This window comes from Serinus canaria, chromosome 4A (assembly GCF_022539315.1).
Source record: "Serinus canaria isolate serCan28SL12 chromosome 4A, serCan2020, whole genome shotgun sequence".
Lineage (NCBI taxonomy): Eukaryota > Metazoa > Chordata > Aves > Passeriformes > Fringillidae > Serinus > Serinus canaria.
The window spans coordinates 15236917-15255781 of NC_066318.1; the positions used below are offsets into that span (position 1 = coordinate 15236917).

The 18865-nt window shown below is 44.7% G+C and overlaps 2 protein-coding genes across 6 annotated transcripts in view; both read left to right on the forward strand.

The window, feature by feature from the left end:
* Positions 1-667: 667 nt before the first annotated feature.
* Positions 668-13428, forward strand: LOC103824222 (rho-related GTP-binding protein RhoG-like). Of its 3 annotated transcripts, XM_030228692.2 has the most exons (4): positions 668-762; positions 3011-3227; positions 4114-4169; positions 8932-13428. In XM_030228692.2, exon 4 carries the CDS (start codon positions 8953-8955, stop codon positions 9526-9528), a length of 576 nt encoding a protein of 191 aa, XP_030084552.1. In that variant the 5' UTR covers positions 668-762; positions 3011-3227; positions 4114-4169; positions 8932-8952; the 3' UTR covers positions 9529-13428. The 3 variants fall into 3 exon arrangements, with proteins under 3 accessions (XP_030084552.1, XP_030084551.1, XP_030084550.1); XM_030228691.2 differs by lacking the exon at positions 4114-4169; XM_030228690.2 differs by lacking the exon at positions 4114-4169 and having other exon boundaries at positions 3011-3091.
* A 61-nt stretch (positions 13429-13489) lies between these two features.
* The window catches only part of TAF1 (TATA-box binding protein associated factor 1), a 29350-nt gene continuing 23974 nt past the window's right edge, over positions 13490-18865 (forward strand). For 2 of the 3 annotated variants that reach the window (XM_050974556.1, XM_050974555.1), the window contains exons 1-6: positions 13490-13665; positions 13985-14102; positions 14684-14800; positions 15595-15714; positions 16146-16387; positions 18370-18588. In XM_050974556.1, coding sequence (XP_050830513.1) covers positions 13540-13665; positions 13985-14102; positions 14684-14800; positions 15595-15714; positions 16146-16387; positions 18370-18588 — 942 coding nt within the window. In that variant the 5' untranslated portion in view covers positions 13490-13539. The remainder of the gene's footprint in view (positions 13666-13984; positions 14103-14683; positions 14801-15594; positions 15715-16145; positions 16388-18369; positions 18589-18865) is intronic. The other variant, XM_018924567.3, reaches the window with a different exon arrangement.

Sequence of the window (18865 nt, forward strand, 5' to 3'; positions counted from 1 at the left end):
AGGAGCAGCGGGATGCCGGAGGCGCCCCGGGCCAGGCGCAGGCTGCGGAGATGGGGGATGTCCGCGGGAGCTGCGCGGGGTAACGCGGCACAGCGCCGGGAACGGGGGCGGCGCACGCCAGGGACCGGAGCACTCACCCTTGTGAAAAACCCAACCATCTTCTGCCACAGCGCCACTTAATTGGACAGTCTCGTGTAGAGAGAGCAAAAGCAAACACTCACTTTTGCCATTCCTTCCTTTTAGCTAGCATTATCTTTATTAAGGATATATTGTCCTTATTAAGGATTCATGTTACGTATTTGCGCCTGTGCACACAGACAGGCGTGCGTATTTCTGCTGATGGGTTTTGAAGTGAATCTACTGAATTTGCTGAATGGGTTTTGAAGAGAAATCATGCAAAGTCAGACCAACCCCCCCTCGCTCAAGATATATTCGGACAAGGCATAATTACAAAATAACGAATTTAGCATCAGCAGGGTCACAGGGGGGCGGATGGCGGGGCTCTATCGGAGCACTCCAGCACGGCCGCAGAACCGGGCCGGGCCCGAGGGGATGCTCCGCTCCGCTCCGCTCCGCTCCGCTCTCCGGGGCCGCGCCCGCCGCTCCCCGCGCTCCGCCCGCCCCGGCCGCGCCCGCGGGGGCGCCCCCTGGCGGCTCCTCGGGGAGCGGCGGCGCGGAGAGCGCGTGCGCGCGGCGGCAGGCGCGGGGCGCGGCCGGGTCGAGGGTCCGCGGGGAGAGCGGGGCCGAGGGGCCGCGCCGGAGGTGAGCGTGGGGCGGCGGCGGCGGCACCGCCGGGGCGCGGGGGCGGGCGGAGGAGCGGCGCGGCCCGGAGAGCCCGCGGGGGCGGGCGGGGGAGCGGCGGGCCCGGCGGGCGGCGGGAGAGCGGCCCCGGCGGGCCCCGCGCGTGGCCGCGTGTGTTCCCGCCCGGCCGTGCCGGAACATCCTCCGCTCCCGGCCGCGCTGACAGCGGGGCGCGGCCCGCGGCCTCCGCCCGCCCGCCCGCCGCCGGTCCCGTCCCGGGAGACGTTGTGGCGGCACCTGTCCCGCCGGGACGCGCCCGGCTGCGGGGCAGGGCAGCCCGGGGGTAGCGGGGGCTCCGCGGCCGCGTGGCGTGCCGGCTCCTTCGTGCCCCGAGGGCTTTGGGAAGGGATGCGCGCCCCGGCTTCTGCGCTGGGCGGTGCGTGCGGAGGTGAATGTGGCGGTCGGGGGCCCAGGGATGCTGGGGAAGGGTTTGGAACGAGCCTCTCTGTGCTCCGGGCTGTGCGGGGCAGGGCAGGTCGCACTTTCCCCGTTCCCGCAGTGTGCCGAGGCTGGGCTGGGCTGGGCTGTTCCAATGCCAGCGCGATGCTAATCCCGATCAGGAGCCCCGCCACAAATTTAAGGCGACCTCTGCTCCCAGCGAGTGTCATAAAAAGTTGGCACAGGGTGAGGTAGCCTTTGGGAAGGTCCCTTGCTTCACTGCTGAGAGTAGGATAAATAAGGATAGGGAGGTTGGATTTGTTCTCCAGAAGCTGGCAAAGTGCTGTCTCAGAAGGAACAGTGCAAGGTGGCGACCTAAAGCACTCTGGGGGGTGCCAGGTATTGTCTCATTTAGCAGCTGCCACGGAGCTCCCCTTCATCAGCTCAGTGGTTCTCTTCTGCACGCTGTGAACTTTCAGTTTTATGATAACCTGCACTGAGTTCCTGCTTAACCTCAAACCCCGAGAAGCAATGCTGCTTTTTATTTGTTCTGCACTTCTCTTTCTGTTTTTTTCCCCTGTATTGTTTTCTGGTTTTGTTTGGTTTTGGGTTTTTTTTTTTCGGGAACCAGTGAGTAATCAGTATCTGTTTATTCTTTATAGATGCTTGTGATTCCCACCATAATTACTCTTGAGTTATAATAAAAGCTTTAAATGCTTTAATTTAAGCGTTTTTATGTGTACCTTGTGCTTGCAACGTGTGTCCTGGGCTGGGGTGCAGTACTTCTTGTGGCAGCATCATTTGCTCTTTGCCCCAAGCTCCTTTTTTGATTTTTAAAAAGCTCACGTTCTCTTCCGTGTAAGATGTAAAATACATCACTTGAAGGCATACTTTGGAGCTAGTTTGCCACTGTTCACCAGCACAGTGGTTTTCTACATGGAATTCAAGATCATGAGATAGATATATTTTAGATTAATATTTCCATTTAAAAAAACTTTTAAATATTATTCATAGAGGGAACTTTACAGAGATCCTGGAGAAACAGCAAAATATGCGGTTTGCAATTAGTAGGAGGAAGTTGAACGTGTGGTTTGATTTGTTTATGTGATGAGGCTGTGATTCTTTAGGGGTCCAGAGTATTTTCACACAATCTGGTGCCACGTGAAGATTTGTACCTCTGCAGGGAATATTTTTTTACTTTACATGCCAGTGTGTGTAAATCTGATGAACTGCTGAGAGGCTCCTTGGCTCTGGTAACTTTTGCTCACATTTTAGACTCGCAGTGCTTGATGCAAATGAGACTTGGCAATGATTGCAGTATTGTAGTGCACAAGCCATGATAAAATACACACTGAGTGTGTGCATTAACTCCTGTCTTAGTCATACCAAAACTCTTTGAAAAAATTGGTATTGATTGAGCAAGTGCATTTTTGTTTATGTTTGTTTGTTTGTTTGTTTTTGTTTTGTGTTTCAGGTTTTCTGTTTTTGTTTGATTTTGTTTCGGTTTTGTTTTTGGTTGGGTTTTGTTTGGGTTTATTCTTTGTTTATTCTTGTTTGTGTCATTATTTGTTATTAAATCTCCCTCCCCCCACCTTTCTCCCCGGTGAAATTTGGGGGTGGAGGAGGAGGATTCAGAGAAGTGCAATCCAGTGAAAAGTGTGGAGGGTTTTTTCTTCCTCAGAGAAAGAAGTTTAGATTTTCCTGGTGTAACATTGCCCTTCATGTACAACAGTGGCTTTGTTACAACTGAGACTGCCAGCAAATGCCAGGTGACAAAAGATGATAGGAAGACACACTAACAGTTTTTTATTTTTCTTTTTCCCTCAAATAGGAATCAAGAATGCTCAAACTGGATTTATCATTCATCCTGCAGCGAGCTTAAAACGCCTCTCCACAGAACTTTATGTCTGAGGTACTGTTTGTTTTTTAGCCAACAGCAGTGACTAAAGCCTTGTCAGAACCTATGGAAGGTGGGAAGGACATGGTTATTAACTCTTTATGAGCTGACTGTGACCCCCCTGGACCAAGCTGCTTGGATCACCTAGGAGGTGAGTTAGTGAGTGTGGGCACAGCACCCTGCAGCCCTGGCTCCTGTTCTTACACCTTGCTGTGCTCACAGCCAAAGGGTCACTTGTGTTCAAGTAAACTGTGAAGGCTCCCTGTACTGATTAATCCATGCCTCTGCACGTGGTTGCAGGAGGGAAATCCAAGTTTAATACTCTGCAGCTTTTGGTTATGGCAGGATATGTGTCACATTGATACACTGGGGATCTGGGTATCTACTGGAGTCTTGGTCCTGTGGGCTGTGCAGCTGCACCTTGTCACAGTGTTATTGCATCAGCTGTGCATCTCTTCCATGAGCTAATGGCTTTTGGAAATATTAATGGTCCATTCAATGTCTTGGATTCGTGGAATTGAAGGTGTTTGATGTTTGGTCACTAATATTATTGCTCTGCTATAAAGTTTGGGGTGTAAGTGCCTGTAGTAAAAGGCAGAAGACTTCATTCTCACTGTAGATTCCTAAGAAATATTGCTTATGTGAGTTTCGTCCCTGGAAAAAAAAGCTTTAAATCAGTAAACCAATTTCAGCCTAATTTGACAGAGGTAGAGATTTAAAAAATATTACTTGAAAGGTTTTGAGGGGTTTCTTTTATTTCCTAGAAACAACTTTTTGTGTCAAAAGGCACGAAGGGCTTTCTAGCATTGGCACTGAAGGAGCAACCAGCAAGAATTGTACTCCTGTTGTGTGCTTGGGAGCTGAATTTATAGGCAAAGAGCTCGGGAGAGAGCAAGCTCCTTCAGTTCTCTTGTTCACGTGGAGCCTGGGTGCTGGACTGCAGAGTTCCTGCTGTGCTGCTGAAATCTGCCTTCCCTTGTGGATTTTCCCCCCTCTCTGCAGCCACCCAGACTGTGGCAGTTTTATTTTTCTTGCAGGTAAATGGCAGGACAGAAAGTGGTGTGAAAACTTTGAGAGGCACTGAGAAGTCCAAGTAGGTCATTCATTGCTGAAGGATATGAGGGATGAGGTCTCCTATTTAACTTTTTCTGCTCTTTCTTGGCATGCATTCTGAAAGCCTGGCACTTCTCCATGCCTTTGGCACTTGCCTAAAACAATGGCAAGTAAGCTGAGCTGTTGTGGGATAGTAACAGAGTCTTGATTAAATTGCTGAGAGCCCCTTTCTCTTCCCTGCTAGGGCTGGTGGGTAAGCTGCACATGTGAATTAACTCCTTTGCATGGGTGAGGATGGTGTGATATATTTAGAACTGCCCTATCCACCCAGTTCTTTGTTGAAAGTTCCTGCCTGACTTCATGTTTCAGGCAGACAGAGTGAATTGCCTCTGATCTAGTTTTTGTTACTGAAAGATGAGCAATTAAATTGTTTCGATTTCTTAATTTCTGCCTGCCCCTGGTAAAGCAGGATCTGGTTCTCCAAAACAGTGAGGGCTTGATTAAATGTGATGGCTGAGCAGAATGACACAGCTCAGTACAGCTGATTTGAGCTGAATTAGAGAGTTTTCTGCTCCCTTTTGGCCAAAATGGGGCTCTATCTAAACTGTAAAGAGAAGGAAGGAAGAGCTGACAAACTCAGTGAGAGTGAGTTTATCAGAGAGCAATATCAGAGCTAAAATCCACCTAGCAAAGAGCATCTGATGTTAGCAGAGCAAAGGCAGAGGCATGTCCTGCTAAGAAGCTCTGCAAAGGGTTTTAGAAGTGTAGGAAGTATAAAAAGCATAAATCTAGAAAACTACAAAAGGATCCAGGTTCCTGTTTTCTCTCTGTTTTCTGTCACTGTATTCTCCCTTCTCTCAGCAGACATGGAACTTCCCTTCAAGGAGTATTGAAGGGAAGATCTAGAAGTTGTTTCTCTACCACAAAAAAATTTTGATGCGGCGTGAAGTTGCTCTGTGTGTGTGTTCCAAGTAGTGAATTTCCCCGGCAAATGTTTGTCTGGAGAGCAAACTGTCCATGTTAATGATACCAGAAAATGCTTAATTAGGTCAGAACAGGAGCAGCTCTTCAGATGATGTCCTGACATGTTGAAATCTTGCACATTCCAGAGGAAGTGCCAGGTGTGCAGGCAGTGAAGTCAGACTTTGCAGCATCTTCTGAGAAGGGAACTAACCCAAACAGGGAATGCCAGTTTTCAAATTCAAAGTCATTGATGGACAAGATAGAAATAGCTCTTATCTAAGTATTTTTGCACAACACTTCTGCGTGGGTTGATTTGGTGTGGTTTTTCTTTTTCTTTTTTTTTCTGATTGCTTTTTAAAAAAATGATTATTTAATTTGAAAATTACTCCCATTCTGCTGTAACTGTTAGAACCTCAACTGCAATAAAAGTCCTTTCTCTGCAAGGACTAAGGAACCCAGATTACCTCTCACTACTTTGGATTTTCTGTTCACTTGTTTCTTTAGCTGCATAACCTTTCAACTCAGCTTTGAAGCTTGTGCCCAGCTTTCTGTTTCTAAATTAGAGTTTTTTTAATGTATTGACGTGTTAATCTGTGTTTTTCTTTCTTTCAGTTCTTGTTGCTTGTCATATGTGAAATTTTTCTTTCTAAAATTTCCCCAAAAATTCTTTTGAAGGTCACCAAAAAAAATCCCAAACAAACCCTAAACCAATTTTCCTACTCTTGGTAATATTTGTTGGTAATTTTGTTTTTGGAGTATGGGATTTTTTTTCAATGTATATTTATATTTAGATAGCATGCAGTGCCAACTTCAAGGGTGCTTCAGAAATAGGAATTTTCCATGCAAATTTGAACCCAGGCTTTTTTACTATCTTATCAGAGTTTTATTGTAGGCAAATTGTTTACTAAAAAATATAATTAGAGATTTCATACATTATGAGTTAATGGATTTAATAGAAAAGATCTGATGGAGGGAATACTAGTTTGCTTGGTTGTGACTTAAATTAAAAAACTCCTTGTCTTCCATATATAAATCTTTAACCAAACTACCCTTGCTCACAACGTAGTTTTCTGGAGTCAAGTAGCTTCTTTCTACTCTTTCCCTTTTGATTAATTAATCAGAATTTTATGTTTCAATACAAGGAATGTGTATCCTGGTGTGTGTTTGTTTTTCTGTATTGCATATGCCACACACGATTCCTTTCAGCTCAGGCAACCTCCTTTAAAGGGGCCCTTCAGAGAATCATACTTAAAAGCCTACAAGCTCTTTAGCTCTGTTTGTCTAGTTAATACTTTGCCCACTGCCTTGGCAGGTTTGCTTGGAGTTATTTCCCCTTGCAAATGTTGCTCTTCTAAAATCCGAGTTTTAGTGAGGTAATTCAAGGTATTAGTAGCCTGAAAAGAGCATTCATGTTTCAGGCTTTTTTTTTTTTTTTTTTTTTTTTTTTTTTGTTACTTTATTACCGATTTCCAAATGGAAATGTCTAATGAGCTCTGAAATAAAACAACAACAAAGTAATCTTTGAGTAACACAGTTTCATTAGACATTTTGGATCAGATTGTGTTAGCTGCTGATGGTCTGGGGTACAGCTGGCTTTGGAGTTTGTCCATTTGGGAAGCTGTGCTGCCTGAGGGTGCTGCTGGGGTGCAGTTTGGGGATTCCCTGTCACTCTGTGCAGAGCTCTGGACACAAGTGCAGAGAGATTTAAGAGATGTGAGTCCCTGTTTGGGGTTTCAAGAGAGATCTGTTTACAAGTGTTTGCAGTTTGTTTATTTCAGAAACCAGGGGTTGGGCATATAAAAGGCTTTGTTTATCATCTGGTTCTTCATAGACCTTTGTTGCTGGCTTAGCTCTGCCATCTCTGTGATGTCACTTGTTACTGACTGCTCAAAATGAATTGTCTGTTGCACAGATAGTTCATTTTGGGGAAAAAAACCTGTGCTCTGGAAGCAGTGGTGTTGGTCACCACTCAGGTTTCTGGCACAGCACGTTCTGGTACTTCAGGGGTTTGATGTAAGTGCAGGAATGGGCTTTAAAGCCTGCCCTGTGTGCTGCAGTCCAGCCAGGCTGGGGCAGCAGTAGCAGCACAAGGTGCTGGTTCCTTCCCACCACCTGTGGTTTCCACAGTGTCTGTGCAGGTGCATTGATGCTTCCTCAAGCCCTGTGTGTTGTAGTGACCTGTCAGTGTCACTCCAGTTGCCTGTTGCAGCTCTGTGCAAAGCTTCAGGTAGCCCATTTTCACTTAGTTCAGAAGAATTGTGTGCTCCCAGTGAGAAGGTGGATGCAGGTAAAGACTTTGTCTAAAAGGACACAGCTGAGGCTTAAATGGGAACGAATTGTTGATTTGTTTGTGTGAAGTTCTGCATTCCCTTTGCTACTTCCATGGTGTTGGAGCTGAGGTCTTTCTGGAATATGCAATCAAAATAGTTTAGGTTGGAAGGAACCTTTGAAAATCATCTGGTTCAACCACCCTGCAGTGAGCAGGGACATCTTCAGTGAGATCAGCTTGCTCAGGGCCCCTTCCAGCCTGGCCTTCAATGTTTCCAGGGATGGGGCAGCCCCAGTTTCTCTGGGCAGCCTGTGCCAGTGTTTCACCACCCTCTCTGTAAATAACTTCTACCTTATATCTAATCTGAATCAATCTTTTCCTAGTTTAAAGCCATTGCCCCATGTTCTATCATAACAGGCCCTGCTAAAAAGTTCTTCCCACTGTTCTCTTCTGTTTGAAGCAGGGTATTTTCTGCTGGTTGCAAGCTGAGGATTACTGATAGTACCTCAAAGGCATTTGGGTGAGAAGGCAGGTGCAAGTTCCTTCTTGTTCAGGCTGACAGTGGAAGCTCCAGCACACAAGAAATGTACAACAAATGACTGCTTGTAGTTAGTTCCTTGCTATTTTCAAACTTCTTGCTGTTCATGTGATGAAAGTTTAAAATTAATTGTGTTTTAGACTGTATCTGTTTGATTGCCAAACCTACCTTTCACATATCAGGAAAGGGATATGGAAAGCCACAAAGTGTCAAGTATCTCCTGAGTAACAATTCCCCAGGAAAGCTGTTTGACTGCTGATCTTTTAGGACATGTATTTTTCCCATGCTCATTATTTAGAGGACACCAAGTAACTCAAGCCTATTAAGTCCTGCTTGTTCTGTCAGTGATTAGTGAGCGTAATCTGTTCTTGGCTTCTTTAGAAGATTCTTTATGGATTCTAATCTGGGTTACTATGGCTAGTTAGATTTCAAAGAACAGCTTTTCTTGAGGGTGCTGCTTTCTGAACCTTTTATCTGGTGTCCTGTAAATAATGTAGTTTATTCAGGACTGATTGATCTGAGTGTAGTGAATTATTATTGTAAACAGTAGCAGTGCAGCCCAGAAATTAATGTCTTGATTTTATGTATAACTTTTGGACCTTTCTTTGTGGTAAACTGTTTAGATAGCAGACTGTGTAGGCAGGTGTGAGTGTTGGAGAGTGTGTGTGTGTGTACAGAGGTGGACATGTGAACCTACAAACGACAGAGTATCTTGTTACTGGGTCACAATCCCTTTCCACTTGCAGGTGCCTCTAAGGACTTGTCCTTTTGCCTGTGGGAAACAGTCTGGCAGTAAGGCAAGACTGTGGGAATTTGGCTAATTTGTACTTACATGGTTGGAATGCAGCCAATTGTCACTTAGCTCTCCACTCATTGCATCTCCATTTCACTATTGTCTTTCTAGCCCCGAGCTCTTCAGAGTGGCTTGAGACACTGAATGTGATAAGAAATCCTCAGCTATATTAAAAACACTTGCTAAAGCTTATCTTTAGAGTGTGCTTTGCCTGACTCCTCTCTCCTTGCTTTGAGCAGGACTTTGTTCCTGGCGGAAGAATGCAGACTATAAAGTGCGTGGTGGTCGGAGATGGCGCGGTGGGCAAAACTTGTCTCCTCATCAGCTACACCACCAACGCCTTCCCAGAAGAGTACATCCCTACTGTGTTTGACAACTACAGTGCCCAGATGACCGTGGATGGCCGGACAGTCAGCCTGAACCTCTGGGACACTGCGGGCCAGGAGGAGTATGACCGCCTGCGCACGCTCTCCTACCCCCAGACCAACGTCTTCATCATCTGCTTCTCCATTGGCAGCCCCTCCTCCTACGCCAACGTGAGGCACAAATGGCACCCCGAGGTTTCTCACCACTGTCCAAACGTCCCCATCCTTTTGGTGGGCACCAAGAGAGACTTGAGAAGTGACCTGGAAACGGTTAAAAAGTTGAAAGAGCAGAGCTTGGCTCCCACTACCCCGCAGCAGGGGACTTCTCTGGCCAAACAAATTGGAGCAGTCAAATATTTGGAGTGCTCGGCGTTGAATCAGGAGGGTGTTCGGGAGGTGTTTGCTGAAGCTGTCCGTGCAGTTCTGTATCCTGTGACAAAGAAGAACACAAGAAAATGTGTCCTATTGTAGTTGCCTTGGGTGATGGAAGTTGACTAGAATCTTGGAGGGCTTTTTAATGAGTTAATTTGAAGATTTGCATCTTGCACTAACAGCTCTAAGCAGAAATGGTTTATACAATGAATATTCTTGCAGTCTTACTGCTTCAGGGAAACTGAAACGGAACAGGTTGTTTTTTTACCAACTGAGAGGTCAAATACCTACTCTATTTCTAAAGTTCCAGTCTCCAGCTTCTCCAGGGATCACTTGATTGTTTTAGTGGAGGAAAAATAAAAGAGGAGACCTCTTTAAAGCCACTTCTTTACTAGATAGTCATCAGTTACCAGATTTGCTGAAAAGCACAAATCCTGAAAACTTTGCTTTAAGTGTAGCTGCTGCTTTTCCCATCCTTGATTTACTGATTGAATTTGTTTCACAAACAGAAGTCTGGCTGTCCAGTTGTTTTGTCAATTTAAAGCTTGAAAACAATTTGTTTACTTGCAAAAATTTACTTGCCTATTACTGAGTTCAATAGTTCAATAGTTCAATTTACTTGAACTATTACTGAGATGTAGTGAACTGTGATGGATTGATTGTATGAAGAGTTAGCATTAGGCAGGGTTAATGCAATGAGCAAGACCAAGGGAATACCTGCAATGATTTATTAATAGAAGCAGGAGCTGATTTCTCCTTATGTAAGGAACTTAGAATAATGATGACTCACTCAAATGAGTGATTTTCATAGTTTTGAGGCGGAGAAGTAGAAGAGTAGTTTAGATTCAAGTCTTCCATAATCTTCTAAACTGAGATTTTATTTCACTGTCCAAAGAGACTTTGCTCCCTGAGAATAAAGTTTTAACAATTACCTTCTCAGGCTGACTGAGGTATTTGGGATGACACTTCTCAAAATGAGATTGTCAGTATAATCCCTTTGATGAATCCCAGAGACTTGACAGCAGCCTGCTTGCTCTTGAGGAATTAATTGCTTAAATTCCTAATATTCTCGGGGCCACCATCTGAGATTTTTATGGCAAATTCCTTCGTTGTTTTTCTGTGAGAAGGCTGACAGAAAATTTGGAGGTTCTGTTTACAGGAACCCCTGCTTCTTCCTATTTTCAGTTCAGTCTGTAATGGTTAGCCAGTCACTGGATGGGATTACCTGGGCAGTTTTTTCCTCTCCTGGATGCTCAGTCCTTATGAACTCTTTTTTAACTGTAGTTCTATTTACATACTTTTTAACCTTCTTTAGCAGCTCTAGCAAGTGGCAGCTGGCTTTTATTTTCAGGATGTGCACTGTTCTTTATGTGTGGTTCCGGGACCAGCTGAGGAGTGAGCGCATGAGCCCTTCCTTAGACTCAACCTTCCAGCTCCGTGGTATGAAAGCAGCATGCTTCAAAGATACTTTGTGTGAAACCACTGGTGCTGGACTGGGCTTTGTTGTCTGAAGTTGACAGTGCTGTCTTTGTCTGGCTGCAGCCTCAATTGGTCATTCAGAACTTGCTTTTTTCTTTTGATTCCCACACATGCAAAACTGCACTGGTGTATACCCTGGTCAGAAAAAAAAAAAAAAAAGTGCCTCATTTTAGCAAGATAACAGAAAATACATCAACAAGGTTATTAGGGATCTTGTGTTAATCTGACCGTGCTTTATCTGATGCTGGCAAAAATACCAGGTGGATGGAAATGTTTGCATTTGTGCCCTAATTCCACTATTTGGATAAAAATGTTGGTATTTGTGCTCTAATTCCTCTATTTGAAGAGGATGTGCCTTTCTTCAGCTGGTGTAACTGATGCTGATGCTGACTGCGGTTTTTTAATCTGAGATGTGCTCATTTTGGTGCTGCTTTAGCCAATTGCAACCCACAGATTATAAATTGCAGTTAATCCAGATACTGGTGCCTGTGGTCAGTGAACCGACCCAGAGCTCCAAACTGAGCACAGGCAGTACCAAAACACCCGTTCTGCAGGATGTTTGCAGAAGCCTACACACTCTGCACATTTTTCTTCACCAAGTGCCATTGCCTGGAGTGTCTTTGTGTCTCTTGCACTTGCAGAGGAAGTGCTGTTCCAGATGTGGTTCCTGCCCTGAAGGCTGTGAGGGTGTAGAGAATTCACTGAGATAACCTCTACTCACCACGTTCTGCCTTTGCTTTAGCTGTAGGCCTTTAGTGTGGGCTGGGCTTGCAGGCAGCAATTAACTCTGTGCCTTGTAATTCAAGATTATTTTCTGTAGGTAAATTTCAGTAACTGAGTAAATAGACTTTATCATGTTTAAAATGTATTTATTTAAGCCAGTGCACGTGGTTTGTTTTAATGCTGGTCAGACCTAAATCAACTGTCTAGTGACCCTGGTGCAAGCCTATAACCTTTGCTTTATTCAGAAATGTACTTTTAAAAGTCTGTGATATGTTTGAACTAGTCTTAAGAGGTGCCTGAAATGAAAAGCCTACCTTTTTTTTTTTTTTTTTTTTTGGCTACATGTATTTGCAGTTTTGTACTGAAGCTACTACTGTTTTTAAAAGTTTTTACTTTTTTACATACTGAAATCTTTAAATCCTGTGCCTTTTTGTGGTTATTCCTAACTGAATTACATGCATTTTGTGGAGAAGAAATCTTGTGAGCAAGTGTTATTGCACAACCCCTCCATTTCTGTAGGCTCAAGTAGCCATCCTGGAGTGAACTGGAAGAGAGTGTAGCGAGATAAAGTTCAACTGCTTAATCAATTTATTTGATTTGGTTACACTGTTGATTACATTATACCAGAACACTTTATCCCCACTTAGCTTACTTAGCGAATGGATTGCACAACAGTGCTGAGGAGAATAACATGATAGTGATAAAAATGAGCAGAGGGAACTTTGAACCATCAAAGTCTTTTTACTCACTTTGGAGAACCTGGTTATTTAAATGCTTTGTATTTCTGTCACCCTCTGATGGGAGTAAAAGTCCTGGCTAGTAGCTGGTTTCCTCCAGCCTCTGCTTCCCATGAGGGTGAGCTTCAGGACAAATCCAGCGAGCTTTTCCTTTCAGTGGGCATTCTCCTTTCTTGATCCTCCTTCCTTTTTCCATCCCCTGGAATTCTTGGTCCTTTTTTTGTAAGTAGTCCAGTGCTTCAGTTTACAATCAGTTCTGTTTCTTCCATGCTTTATTTTTCTTCTGTGGGGAGTTAAAAAATAGACTTCACATAATGCCATGGCTGGATTTTGTCTTGTTTTGGGAGGTCAGAAAACTCAGTGTGAGTTTCCTGAACAGTTCAAGGTCCTTTGGTTTGTTACTGAACAGAGATGCAATGTGTATGTCTTAATTCACAGAAGAGACTCACTGTGAAAACACAGATTTTAACCTTTGTTTTCCAAATGATTTCTGAACTACTTGGGTTTTTTTTTAAATACAGCTGAAGCTGAGCAGTTCAGGAATTGTATGTCCAAAGGATATCCATGAGTTATGCTTAGATTTGGAAGTGCTTTCTTCAGTTTACAGCTGTAGCTATTTCTATGAAATTTAAACTAGAAGAACCTCCCTGTGCTTTGTCGCCGGGTGCTAAACCTCACTCTGCAGAAACCTTGGTGCTGCTTGGGCTCACCCCAGGAAGTGGATGGATCTCAGAGGGGTCCCAACCCCCAGAGTGGGCAGCAAGGACCACCCATCAGCAGTGGGAGCCCAAGACTCTGAAGTGTGGTACTGATACATACACTGGCAACTTGATTTTATGCTATAAAATAATTTGTATTACATCTAACAGTTTTAAAGTATCTTTTCTTTTTTTTTTTTTTAATAAATTATGCATAATGACATTGTAATAAACCTTTCGTCACCTCTCTGGCTGCCGCATTAACTCGCCCTGCTGTTTGTACCGCACCTGTGCTGAAGGCAGCTCTTTCCTGTGGAAAGCCAGGCCCGCTTCCTCCAGGCAATAAAGGAATTTTTGGCAAGGGCGGAGCTTCTGCGCTTCCTTGCGGGGCCGCGCGGGGGCGCTGTGGGCGGGCGCCGCTCCCGGGGCCGCTCCCGCCGCCGTTTCCGCTCGCTCTCGGTGTCGGGGCAGCGATGTCGGACTCGGAGAGCGAGGAGGAGGCGGATGGCGGCCGAGCCGAGCCCTTCTCCCTGGCCGGCTTCCTCTTCGGCAACATCAATGAGGCTGGGCAACTGGAAGGGGACAGCGTCCTCGACAAGGTAGGGCCGTGTCGCTCCGGGAAGGCGCCGCGGGCGGAGGGATGGGTGAAACGGGTGCCTGGGGCGACCTGTGGGCTATCCCGGGGTGAAGCCGGGGTGACGCGGTTCGTGCCGGGATGTACCGGGATGTCCCGGGCTCTGCTGGGGTGAACCGGGATGTATAGAGGGGCTCGGGGTATCCGGTGGTCAGCCGGGGTGTCCCAGGATAACCCGGGGTGTCCCGGGATGCTCGGGGCGGGCTCTGGGGCAGGACCCAGCAGGCGCCCGAGGGGCTCGGCCCGGCCCGGCGCTCGGGGCCTCCCAGCTCTGGTCTCCCCAGGAATCCAAGAAGCACCTGGCCGGGCTGGGCGTGCTGGGGCTGGGCAACCTCATCACCGAGATCACCGCCAGCGAGGAGGAGAGCGCCGAGAGCGAGGGAGCGCACCTGGACGAGGAAGGTTTGGCGCTGGGATGGCTGCGCTTGGGGAGCGGAGGGGCTGCAGGGTCACGGCTCTTGCCGGAGAGAACAAAGTGCACCCGGGTCTGCAGGGTCTGCGGGGAATATCATGGTGGTCTGTGGTCAAAGGCCCTCTGTCAAATGCCTTTCCTTCTCCACCTTGCCTAACAGAATCCCACAGTAGCTCCTGATGAATTTTGCACCTGTTCCCTTTAATTTTTTATGAGTATTTTTTCTTTTACTTGTCTCTTCTCCTTCATAAATGAGTTTAGTCTGTGCTTGTATTAAAGAAGCCTACTTAGCACACAGTGTTATAATATCTTTTTCTGAACTTGTTGAACAGTTTCCATGAGTGAGTGATAAGTGCTTCTTGTGCTAGATTTGGTTGCTTACCAGTCTTTTAGGGGAAATTCAGAGGCATGAGAGAATAGATTAGAATGAAGGGAGAAGTACTCTGGTGGGAGATGCTAATCAGATAGTTTTGGTTTTTTAAATAAAGGAAGCATAGCAAGGATTCATAAGCACCTAGTGAAGTCTGATGTAACTAATATAGATTAGGATAAAGTTTTGTGTTTCTCCCAGGCTGGGTTAAGAGCACAGAGGATGCTGTTGACTACTCAGACATCACTGAAGTGGCAGAGGATGAGAGCCGTCGGTACAAGCAGGCGATGGGCAGCCTGCAGCCAGCTCGAAGGCCAGGTAAAGGGGACCAGCACTGCAGCTCTGCCTTAGGAGCTATTCTGGGGCATTGTGCTTTCTCAGTCCTTGCTTCAAGAGCCCAGTATCAGCTTTTGTGAAACTCTGGATGAAACCACTGCTTGCTGTCTTCCTGTTTTAATGAATCAGTTCCTAATTGGAGTCACATCAATTTTAGTATGTCTCTCCTGTTTTACTGTTGAATTTATTTTTTTTTTAAAGACACTGCAGAAGGTACCTTGGTTCTTTTGTTGGTCCCAGGTATCTCTGTCTATATTCTGGCCCAGAATATGCTTTCAAAACCAAGCAGCTTTTCCATTTCAGTAGCTGCTGGTGTAAATACCTGATCTTGGCATATTCTTTCAAGGTGTCTTACACTTAACCTTTCTGGTGACTTTCTGTGGTTAGTGAGATATGAAGGGGATTTGGACTTTTTAACCACATTTTCTTTATTTGTTCTACAAAGAGTGAATTAAAGGATGTGATAGCAGAATATATGAGCACATAGGCAAATTGTGAGTAAAAGGAGGTCATAGCAGAATATATACATACATATAGATTTTCAGTGCTTCAGTCATCTTTCTGTCCGTTTCTCTTTGTCTTTCCTTCTTCGTATTTTTTAAATTTACATCTTGCAGATGAGTTTGTGCAGGAAGCTGAACTGCTAAGAATTTTTATCTAGTTACAAGATAAGAATGGTGTCTATGCCATCAGGTTTGAGACAGAATAAATGGAAAATGTGTCTGGTTTTGTTTTATTATCTGCTTAACACATGGTTTTGTCTCCTGCCTGGTTAGATGAAGATGAAGATGATTATGATGCTGACTGTGAAGACATTGATTCCAAGCTGATGCCACCACCACCACCACCTCCAGTACCTGGAAAAAAAGAAGATGAAAAGGATGCAGCTGTCACTGGTGAGTGAGGACTTTCTTCTTCTCTCTGGCAATGTGAGTGTCTGAAGAAAGTGAGCGCTTCTGTGTAGCAGTTCTGCGGCACCACGCGCCACCCAAACTCGGTCTGCAGGCTGCATGCATCTGAAGGTGAGTGTTCATGGTGTTGCAGGGTTGCCTGAAGCCTAGGGTGAAGTATTGTATTTCCAGTGACTGTTGAAATACCTGTATTGACAATGAAACTGTTTTTTTATCTCATCCTCTCAGTTGTGGCTGGGGAATTCACCTGGAACGCTTAGGATAAAATGAAAGGTTAAGCCAGAATGGTACTTAAAACGCCTGCACAGGCTTAATTTTTGCATAACTTCATATAAACAGTAAACGTGGCACTATGGGGTTATGCTGGGGGAGAGGGAGGAGACCTGTTTGTTTATGAGGTGCTTGTTCTATTGTAGTATCTGAAGATGGAGACGGTATCATTTTGCCCTCCATCATTGCTCCTTCCTCTGCTGCCTCCGACAAGGTGGATTTCAGCAGCAGCTCTGATTCTGAGTCAGAGATGGGACCTCAAGAAGCCAGGCAGGCAGAATCCAAGGAAGGCAAATTCACACTTCCTCTTGCAGGAATCATGCAGCGAGATGCTACCAAACAGTTGCCAAGTGTTACAGAGCTCTTCCCAGAATTTCGACCAGGCAAGGTATTGTAAGAGATACGTGGAGGAGATGTGTGTCATGTAAGCCCTCTAAATATGCATTGTACAGTGTTTAGGGGTATCTACTCAGTAATCACATAGATGTTCTTGCTCACTCAATACTTTCTTTAGTTTCTGTGTGCTGCTGTTTCCAGATTGATTTTATCTAATAATTTTCCTGCCATTTGCAGGAATTTTTAAAAGGCATCCTATAAATCAGGGTGTGAATGTTTTGCTGACTATAACAAGGTCTGTTGATTTGATACTTTTGCCAGATTATTAAAAACCAGTGCCAATCTATCTGCTTCCTGGCTTTTCTGGTAAATTCTTGCTCCTCCTTTTATGCTGTCCTGAATTTGGTGTGCTTTTCCTGTAACAATTTGTGATCTGTATCTTCACTTAATTCTCTCTTGAAATTGCTCTGAGCATAAATTAGAAATCACCTCAAAGCAAGTTGGTTCAAAGAATGTTTGGGTTTTGCACAAAGCAAATTCATTGCAGTTTTTTCCTAAATGCTCCCAAGCAGAAAATGCAGTTTATGTATATCAGTAATTATTTTGGAAGTTTTAAAGCTGTCAAGAAGAGAGGAAAAGGTAGGAGGAGAAGAACAATGAAGATGGGCTTATAGTTGCCAAACACATAGTTGTGGATAAGGATAACTTGGTTATGTGTGCCTCAGAGTTTGTATAAGGAGCTGAATAATTTGCATAATTAATGTCATGTTTTAATGATTTAGCTGAAAACTGTCTATTGGTAATCTGGGTGAGGCTCTAGCACAGAAATTTCCCTTCTCAGTGTTTTCTAGGCTTTTACAAACTTGGTGTTTCCTGTGTATCAGTCAGTGTGTTCGTTTCTTTGATGCTCAGCCTGTAATATCAGAGACTGGCTCAGTGTTGGGTGTGCCCAGAAATCAGTGTAAGCAATTAATGCTGAGCACTTTCCATGATTAATTAATGAGCAATAGAGCTGGCAAAGCCTAAAGCCCTGCAGATTTTCCTATGAGGATGGATTGCTGTGCATGTTAATATAGCATTGTATTTTTGGATGAAACCTCCTGGAACAGCATGTGCAGAAGCAGACTTTTGTGTCCATTTAACCTGTTAGCAGTTTAACTATGTCTGAGACTTTTGCTCTTCTGACAAGTCATTGAGACTGGATAAAGGGTTCATAAATAGTCTGTGAGAGTTTTGGAAAGAAGGTTTACATGGATAGGCAGAGATGGACAGAGTGGTCGTCTAAACATTTCCTTTGAGATTCAATGTTAGAGATTAACAGAGAACATTAATAGGGTGTATCTGCAAATCTTTGATTCTAATTCCTGTTTACTAAATATGTCAGTTAATTTAAAAGTACCTTTTTACCTCTTTAAGAGAGTTCTTAGAAGAAAATAATAAATGTAAGTGTTTAAAAACCCGCAATCATACCCATAGAAGGAACAGGAGTGAAAATGTATCATTACCATGAGTGCAGGTTTTGGAGGTGTGCAGTATAGTGGAACTGCATTATAATGGAAGTGAAAATAAGTGTATTATTTCTGGGCCATATTATCTATCTGTTTGCTTAAGAAATCTCTATATAACTCTCTTTTAGCTTGTCTCTTTTGCTGATAATTTTATCAACTCTTCTTCAACCTCCATCTGTCTTTCTGAAGATTGTGGATTGTTCAGAATGAAAATCAATTGCTTCCAGGTGGTGTCTAACCACATGTCCAATATGTAAAGGCAGTCTTTCTTCCCTCTGACTTTTTCTGTGTCTGAAATTAAGAATATATCCTTTTGAAAAGGAGGGATCCATCAAACTACCAAGAAGGATCAGAAACTTTCTTTTTGAGTATAACCAAGAGGTTGTTGATTGCATTGGGAACTGGGCTTGTACAAGCTTCTGAATTTCAGAGTGCTCTCTTGCACTCTAGTATTAGTATTCTTCAGGTGAGGGCAAGCATTCCACAGTGTCTGTTTATTCTGATCCCTTGTTTTTTCCCATTCCAGGTGCTGCGTTTCCTGCGTCTCTTTGGCCCTGGGAAGAACGTTCCGTCGGTCTGGCGAAGTGCCCGGAGGAAGCGCAAGAAGAAGCACCGGGAGTTGGCACAGGAAGTGCAGATACAGGAGGGTGAAGTTGTGGTTGAGAGTGGAGTGGAAGGAAAATCTCCTTGGGAGTATGAGTTTGCTGCTCCTCCCCCTCCTGAGCAGTGCCTTTCAGATGATGAGGTGGGATATCTGAGACTTAGAGAGGGTCACCAGCTAGCGCTGAGGGTAGTAGTGGATTGGACAGCAACTTTTAGAGGAAGGAGCTTTTCCCTCAAAAGTGGAGAACAGAGTTGGCTTGTATTCCAGCTGGGCAGCAGCTCTTCTCCAAATACTAGTCAGTGACTTCAGGTGATTGCTTCTTACTGAGAAGGCTGCATCCGTGGTTCAGGATCAATAGGAGAGCTTACCCTCTTTGTATCAATGAAGAAATCTCTGTGTTCTTGGAAGTCTAATTGCA